The sequence below is a fragment of the Musca vetustissima genome, unplaced genomic scaffold (assembly GCF_032173495.1).
Source record: "Musca vetustissima isolate MV318-11 ecotype Yass unplaced genomic scaffold, APGP_CSIRO_Mvet_v1 utg31069, whole genome shotgun sequence".
Classification (NCBI taxonomy): Eukaryota; Metazoa; Arthropoda; class Insecta; order Diptera; family Muscidae; genus Musca; species Musca vetustissima.
This window is the reverse complement of record NW_026889660.1, coordinates 83,750-92,356: the sequence shown is the minus strand read 5'-3', so window position 1 is coordinate 92,356 and position 8,607 is coordinate 83,750. Positions and strand designations below refer to the sequence as shown.

The following is an 8,607-nucleotide window of genomic DNA, read 5'->3' as shown; positions in this document are numbered from 1 at the left end:
CTTTGCACACTGTTCATGTATACGTGCATTGTGTATGTCTGTTTGTAACATACAAGAAGATGGTATTTTTGAGGATATATATCGAATTGCCTTCTGTTAGACCGTAGAAAATATAACAAGTGAAAAAGCGTTAATTTCGGCTGGGCCGAACTTTGGATAACCTCCACCATAGATATACTGACAGGTATTAGAAATGACTATATAAAGAACATACCAAAAAGTGAACCTATACCGACATGTCTAAAAACGGATTATGTAAAACATAATACAAATTTCAGAAATTTTTAATTGATAATTCAAATTCGATGATGGGGAATATCGGTCCACTCCTTCTGAAACCTCCACACAGAGGCTAGGTCTAAATGCGGCTATAGTTCATTATCGAACCTTACGTTCTAATTTTTGATCTCGCTATCCTCCGCATGTGAAATGATTACAATAGAGTCTTAGAACCAAACTTAGAACCAAAATCAGATAACTATTTTAATATAAAAAAGGGGGTTATATGGAGACTACCACAAAACGGGGGCGAATATTAATAATTTTTGGTAGAGAGATTTGTTACCATATACGACTACAAAATACCAAATTGCAGCAAATTCGGTTGAAAAACGCGCTCAAGAACCCCAAAATACCGAAAATTGGGCGTACCTTTATATGGAAGCTATGAGAAAAAATTGACCTATATTTGGTACCAACTAAGAACTCAAAATACTAAATTACAGCTAATTCGGCGGAAAAATACGATGAAACCTCCAAAATACTGAAAATTGGGAGGTACCGTTATACGGGGGCTACCAGAAAAAGTGGACCTATATTTATTATTTTTTGTGGACACATTTAGGACCCAATAAGAACCCAATTTAGCAAATTTCAGCGAATTCGGCTGAAAAACGCACTCAAGAACCCCAAAATACCGAAAATTGGGTGTACCCTTATATGGAGGCTACCCGAAAAATGGACCTATATACATAATTTCTTGTGGAGAGATTTGGTACCTATTAAAACTCAAAATACTAAATTACACCAAATTCGGCAGAAAAATACGATAAAAACCCCAAAATACTGAAAATTAGGAGGTGCCGTTATATGGGGGCTACCAGAAACAGTGGACCTATACTTATAATTTTTTGTGGAGACATTTAGTACCCAATTAGAACCTAATGTACCAAATTTCAGTGAATTCGGCTGAAAAACGCTCTTAAGAACCCCAAAATACCGAAATTTGGCGGGTACCCTTATATAGGAGCTATGCTTAAATGTGGACCGATATATCCCATCTTCGAACTTCACCTGCCTGCAGACAAAAGACAATCCTATGCAAAATTTCAGCACCATATCTCAATTCCTTCAGAAGATAGCGTGATTACAACAGACGGACGGACGGACAGACGGACGGATTGACATTGCTAGATAGTCTTAGAATTTTACCCTGATCAAGAATATATATACTTTATAGGGTCGGAAATGAATATTTCGATGAGTTACAAACGGAATGACAAAATCAATATACCCTCCATACTATGGTGAAGGGTATAAAAAACACGCCATGTCAGGCCGCGAAAAAAAAACATTGTTAACAAATTCAACCTTCTTACGTTATTCCACGAAAAAATATTTAACACTATTGGTCTGTTCACGTAATGCAAGAATCTACTAGATTTTACTATTTGCATCGATAACATAGAGGGAAATTCGTTATCGTTAGAGGTCAAAAGTACACTAAAATTCATTACAACCCTACAAATTACTTGTCCAGATTCATTTCACCTTGGGTTGTGCTAGATCGACTCAAAAAAAAAAAAAAAAGGTAAGTAATGTAGTAAAGTCGGACTAGGCCGACTCTATGATACCCGTCACCACTGTGGGTGTATTCTACATATATGTATCCTTACAGACGTCGTCTTGTTGAAGGACCATTGACATGAAATTGAACGAACTGAAATATGTGATCTGTATCTATATCACACGCTATTTGGTTTGCTTCACGGTTTAAAATTTAATCTCAATCAGACATCCATTGATTACTTGGTTTACAATTACCATGAATACATCGAAATTATATATGGAAGCTATATCTATATCCGAACCGATTTCAAGGAAACTTGTCAGATATTAATTTATATTAACTTCAGTACTTTGTATCAATCGGCCAAAACCGGACGAAAATATGTATAGGAGGTGTATGTAAATCTGAACCGATTTTCACGAAGCTTAGCACACATAATTCTAGACTTATTTCAGTACCCTATACCAAAATTCGTGCAAATCGAATGATATATAAGGACATTGGTGCACCAATTACCATAAATCGGACGAAAATATATATGGGAGCTATATCGAAATCTGAACTGATTTCCACGAAACTTAGCACACATCATTCTAGACTTAATTCAAAGGCTATAACGAATTTCGTGCCAATCGAACGATTTTCAGGGACTTTCGTGCACCATTTACCTAAAATCGGGCGAAACTATATATGGGAGCTATATCTAAATCTGAACTGATTTTCACGAAACTTAGCACACATCATTCTAGACTTATTTCAGTACCCTATACCAAAATTCGGCTATAACGAATTTCGTGTCAATCGAATAATTTTTCAGGGACTTTGGTGCACCATTTACCTAAAATCGGGCGAAACTATATATGGGAGCTATATCTAAATCTGAACTGATTTTCACGAAGCTTGGCAGACATCACTCTAGACGTAATTCTGTAGGCTATACCAAATTTCGTGCAAATCGAATACATATCGATGCAAATCGATATCATATATAGGGACTTTGGTGCACCAATTACCATAAATCCGACGAAAATACATATGGGAGCTATATCTAAATATGAACCGATTTTCACGAAACTTAACACACACCATTCTCGACATTATTCAGTACGCTATGCCAAAAATCGTGCAAATCTAATGATTTTCAGGGACTTTGGTGCAACATTTACCTAACATCGGGCGAAACTATATATGGGAGCTATATCTAAATCTGAACCGATTTTTCCCAATTTCAATAGGGTTCGTCCTTGGGCCAAATAAGTGGCCTATGCTAAATTTCATCGTATTCGGATCACAAATGCGACCTGTACTTTGTATGCAATTTAAAGGAACCATGTATCTATCTGTTACAAACATATGCACAAAGGCATAATACCCTGTACCACAGTGTTGTGAAGGGTATAAAAATAAAAAATAAATAAATAAATTTTATTTTGGTATGAGCCGACGGGGCCAACCATACTATACCCTACATTATTATTTTGGGCCATGGCAACATTTGCAACCTCTTGCCCGATTAAAGGTCAATAGCACATCTTCCTTACACTGACATATTTTCCGAATATTATTAAAATTCAGTATAGTCCTTCAAATTACTTGCCCAGATTCCTTTAAACTTGGGCTGTGCTAGATCGATCAACAAAAAAAATATATATATATATATATATATTATTCCGTCCATTTCATACCAAAATATTATCTGTTCATCACCGAAAATTATAGACTTGGTCCTTGACCATAACTGGGAATTCATTGACAATTTCAAAGCGATCAGCGTTATATTTCCGCCCTCTTCTGTCGTAATGGGTTACTATATTTAAGTGTAACTTCCACATCGAAGTACATACAACAATTTAATTGGAATCAATTTAAATGTCAGCCACTCTTCTTGGATATACATACTATCAACTTCTGGGGTCCATAACTGCGGCTAGTATTGTGTTAACAAATTATAATGGATCGGTATATTTCGCGGCATTATAAACTCTTGGGGCTGCACAAAGCTATAATAAAACTCCACACCTTCGTCCGACCTTAAACATATTTAATAAAAATAAAGAAGAGAACGATAACTCTCGAAGAGAGTAAGCACTTTATCCAATTTCGAAGAGGTGAATATCGGTCCACATCTTCTGGTACCTCTCCCCTCCCATTTGTGGGCGAATCTATATTTAAAACATATTCCAAACACGATTTTGACAGGAAACCCCGAATTTAAAGTCCCTATATAACGCCCCCACCCATTTTTCGGTTTTGCAGGATTCCATCTTATGGTGCTGTTGATTTCTACGATTCTCGTTTGAATCTATGACCCCTTGTCACTGATTATACCTCTCTCTTCTAATAACTCAGCAGAGTTGCTCACAAAAATTGCATGTGTAAACCGGCCGAACTTCAGGACGTTTTAACTTCATTTTATTTTATTAAATATTATTTTCCACAATTTTAAAATTGATTTTGATTTTCGTAAAAATCACCTTCATTGATTGGTGTTTTTGATAGGTTACGGCGGTCACATACCAATGACAATTACACATTATGGCCAAAGCAACAAACGTCTGACCAACAGTGCCCTCTGTGAGTTTACAAATAATTATCATCACCGACAGAGTGCCGAATGGTGTCCCATGGAGTTGACGGGCATTACCAACGCCTGTCTCAATGCTGGACATTTTGTCATCTATCATCGGACAATTGGAATGATACCCAACTATGCCGGGCATGTGCCAGGTGAGGCCTATGCTGTCGGTCGGACATATGGTAATGCAACAGTTAATGCTAAGTCTTGGTTGGAATTGCACAAGGATTGATGGAAGCGAGTGCGTGTGTGTATTGCTGTGAATTGGAAGATGTGACGATAATGATAGTGCTAATGGCATTTAATTGTTGTTGCGTGGATAAATGGAAGTGCGTAAATGTCGCTGTGATTTAAATTCAATGTTAATCGAATGTTTGTTTTAAATGATAGTGAAATAAAGTGTAAACAAGTATGCGTGGTTTTTTTCAAATCCCTTAAACATTTTAAAATCTTAAGAAGTTTTGTGTGGCCAGAACATTTTTGTGAAATGTTGGTGTGGGTATTATAAGTGCATTTTTTTGTGAAGAGTGAACAAACCCGAAATATTGGCCTTACACCCACCCATATTTTAGAATACCGTTAGTAAAACTTTACTTTTGAAATCGATAAGCCCTAAAAAAGTATTCTTTATTTTTTTCATTATTTATTTTTAATTAATTTACAAATTTAAAAAATCCATTATCTTCCGAAGAATGCGACATTTTTTCGCCAACATTTCTAAGCTAAAAATTAAAATACAAACAAAAGCCAAAAATCCACAAACCCAATAGAGGCCAATTAAAACATCTAACGATAGTGGCAGATATTCACTTGTCCGTACATTATCACGTGATGTGGCATAGACATTAAATTTGACAAAACGCCTTATCAGTCCCGCTTGGACCAAACGCAGAATGATGCCGCTTGTATGCAAACGCAAATAGCTATGACGTGGCATATAGAAAATGATCGGAGTTGCCATAACGGGTTGCTTCAAAATTTGAACTCTCCTCGTTGGGTGCATTTGATTGTAATATTTAAAAGTTAAATCGAATAGGCAAAGAGCAATTTTTTCTCTAGTATCCGGTTCGCTAATTATCTTTAATAATCGATCCAGTGTATTTACTTCATCATATTGCCGCACAGTGGCATGTGGCAAGGCGAATTTGATAACGGATGTCATAACCTGTGACGTGTAGATGGTATAATTTTGAGCCACAACTTCTTCTAAGGTTTGTAAATTATTTTTACCACTACCATCTTGAAGAATTTTAAACAGTGCTCCCGAATATGCTGATCTCAAGACGAACGTGTACATTAACCAAATGCACAGGATGTAGCGGGCGAAATTTCTCTGTGGCATTTGACCGAACATCGTACCTCCGAATAAGGTGCTCAGCAGATTGGTAAAGGGTATACGATTACCTTGACCATATATGAATAGCATTAGTCGTGATCTCCCTAGAAATTTGATATAATATATACAAAGAATGCCGAAGAGAAAACTCGAACTGAAGCATGACCAAATAATGTAACGAAATGGTTTTGTGAGGCGTTCAAATGGTGTCAGAGGTCTACCCAATGGCATGGCCAGGACAAAAGTTAGAGTTAAATAACTATCACTTGGTAGCAATTTTTCAGAACGTTCAGGACTGTAGATGAACGCCGCGGCTGTAATATTGGCCTCCTGTTGTATGATCTGAAATAAAAGAATGACATAAATTTATAAAACGGAATATAAATTATACAATATTTTTCGTAAAATATCAGAGCTATAAATGTGGATTTAAAGAGTAAATATATTTTTCAAGATCTATGAAGGTCATAAGTGTTATGTTGTAATGACCTTCATAGACTGTTGGATCATTAATAGCAAAAGTAATATATTTTCGTAGACTATTAGAGCCATAACAATTAATTTTTAAAGAATATATTTTCAAGGACCAACACAAGTTGTGTATTTTTTAAAGAATATTTTTTCAAGGACCAACACAAGGCGTGGAATTTTTAAAGAATATTTTTTCAATGACCAACACAAGGCGTGGATTTTTTAAAGAATATTTTTTCAAAGACCACTACAAGGCGTGGGTTTTTTAAAGAATATTTTTCAAGGACCGATACAAGGCGTGGGTTTTTTAAAGAATATTTTTCAAGGACCGATACAAGGCGTGGGTTTTTTAAAGAATATTTTTTCAAGGACCAACACAAGGAGTGGATTTATTTTTTGTTACCAAAGTAGCATTAATTTTCAGGTCAAATCATAGAAGTCTTCCTGGCAGAACATTGCTTACATTTCACTTAACATTTTTGCTGCTCCAGTAGATGTGCCATTGGTGAAAATTTCTCCAACATCCAATGGATCGGGTTCTTTTATGTAAATCGAAAAATTCATTTGTTGCGATAGCAATGATATAATCGAACCTTCTATACCATGTATTTTTATGAATGTACCCGTATGCGGATCTTTTTCGACATATACATATGGAGCATAAGTCCATGAGACAAGACTGAGGGGACAGCCATGCATGTTGGTAACTTTATTAGGGAACAGACCGTTTTTAAGAGTAAAATTTGGATTAGATTCAATGCCACGAAATGAAAATAACAATTCCGGTTGTGGTGAATGGCATTTTCGTGCCGTAAATGGATAGTAGGTATAGACATAGGCATATTTGCCAACCATCATCATTACATTCACATTGACGACATACAAATAGAACAGGCGGCTAAATATATTACGTATTGTTACCAAACGTTCTGCCTCAAACCCTGTGTAGATAATAATGAAGAAACCATTACGATGGTAGCCACGATTGGGTTTCAAAAGATTTTCCTCGAATTTCCTAAGCGGAAAAGTTGTTAACTAACTTCTTTATAAGGGTCGCATACTTACAGGTAAGCCTTTAGGCTATCCAAAAACCATATCGACTTTTCACGATTGGCATAATATTTAAAAAACCTGTCCATTGCATCTTTATGACTCACTGTGTCGTCATACTCTTCGTAAGGATAAATTTCACCTTCTACTAAATATTTAATAATTCCATATGGATTCATTGTATCCTTCAACAATCGATTAATTAAATCATTTTGCAAATACAGATTTTTGGAATTCGAGGAATATTGGCCAATTGTCACCGATGACACCGTGTAGACGGCAAAATCATGTCTTACTATCCAAACAGCAGCAAAAACTAAGGGTAATACAGAAGGGGAAGATTGATTGCTATTTAGTATCAGTTTCTCCAGAGGTGACATAGCAAAATGGAAGATTTTGCAGTTTTTAAACAAATTATCCTTGTGCTTGTTATGACTTTTGTTTATTGACTAATATTTAAATGTTGAAATTACACAACAAATGCATTCATCTATTAATCAAAGATGAGCAAAAACAATGGGGCTTGCACGAACATTTGTGGAAAATTATCGAAATAATAGTAGTATTTTGGAAGAGGGGGAAAACATCGCAGGAGTTAAACATCAATTGTCACGAAAATCTGAAATAAGTCTGTTTTAGCCACGTGTTTTTTTTACTTATATCACAAACTCGTGAGACTAAGTAAAGTCAATATAACGTGTAACCATTGTTTAGTGAAGTTAATTTATGAAGTCCCTAGGGATTTACGGGCGGACTTTGCTACATTGCATGGTGGTAGAGAGTAAAAAAGCTTCGTATTCCTTTAAAAATATTATCTATACCAGCGAACAAATAGTATAGACTGACGGGTCGGAAACAACGTCCATGTAACTGACGCAATATATATGGGAGCTATATCTAAATCCGAACCAATTTTCTCGAAGCTTATCAGACATCATTGCGAACTCAATTCAGTATTTTAACGAAACTTAACACACATCATTGTAGACTATATATATATATAGACTTTGGTACACCATTTACATTAAATCGAACGAAAATATATATGGGAGCTATATCCAAATCTAAACTGATGTTTCCCAATTTTAAAATGGTTCGACCTGGAGCCAAATAAGTGAGCTGTGACAAATTTCATTCAATTCGGATCATAAATGCGACCTGTACTTCGTTTACACTTTAACATGGACGGACAGACGGACGGAAGTCCGACTCAGAAAGTGAGTCTATGCATATTCGCAAAAGTAGCCATGGGTCTATCTCGTTTTCTTTTGCCTAAATTGTGCAACAAACTCCCAATATTTGTTCGATTGAGACAAAATTTTGCACAGCGTAGTGAATTAGGTCCAGTTTGATGTCTGTGAAGTTTTGCTGAAGTCGGTTCAGATT

At 35.8% G+C, this 8,607-nt stretch overlaps 2 protein-coding genes across 2 annotated transcripts; both read right to left on the bottom strand.

Annotated features, from left to right (window-relative positions):
• Nucleotides 1–4,665: 4,665 nt before the first annotated feature.
• Nucleotides 4,666–6,210, bottom strand: LOC133337325 (uncharacterized). The gene is made up of 3 exons (XM_061545559.1): nucleotides 6,190–6,210; nucleotides 5,128–6,042; nucleotides 4,666–4,707 (listed from the first exon to the last, which is right to left on the bottom strand). The coding sequence occupies exons 1-3, from the start codon at nucleotides 6,208–6,210 to the stop codon at nucleotides 4,666–4,668; spliced, it is 978 nt and encodes a 325-aa protein (XP_061401543.1).
• A 420-nt stretch (nucleotides 6,211–6,630) lies between these two features.
• On the bottom strand, nucleotides 6,631–7,601 carry LOC133337324 (uncharacterized). Its single transcript, XM_061545558.1, has 2 exons — nucleotides 7,237–7,601; nucleotides 6,631–7,186 (listed from the first exon to the last, which is right to left on the bottom strand). The coding sequence occupies exons 1-2, from the start codon at nucleotides 7,599–7,601 to the stop codon at nucleotides 6,631–6,633; spliced, it is 921 nt and encodes a 306-aa protein (XP_061401542.1).
• Between the last annotated feature and the right edge of the window lie 1,006 nt (nucleotides 7,602–8,607).

Coding starts and splice junctions, on each gene's coding strand:
- LOC133337325 (XM_061545559.1), bottom strand. CDS start 6,210: ATGATCCAACAGTCTATGAAG. Junction 6,043..6,189: donor TGATCCAACAGTCTATGAAG/GTCATTACAACA, acceptor CTTTTATTTCAG/ATCATACAACAGGAGGCCAA. Junction 4,708..5,127: donor TTTTAATTGGCCTCTATTGG/GTTTGTGGATTT, acceptor TTTAAATCACAG/CGACATTTACGCACTTCCAT.
- LOC133337324 (XM_061545558.1), bottom strand. CDS start 7,601: ATGTCACCTCTGGAGAAACTGATACTAAATAGCAATCAATCTTCCCCT. Junction 7,187..7,236: donor GATAGCCTAAAGGCTTACCT/GTAAGTATGCGA, acceptor TTTTCCGCTTAG/GAAATTCGAGGAAAATCTTT.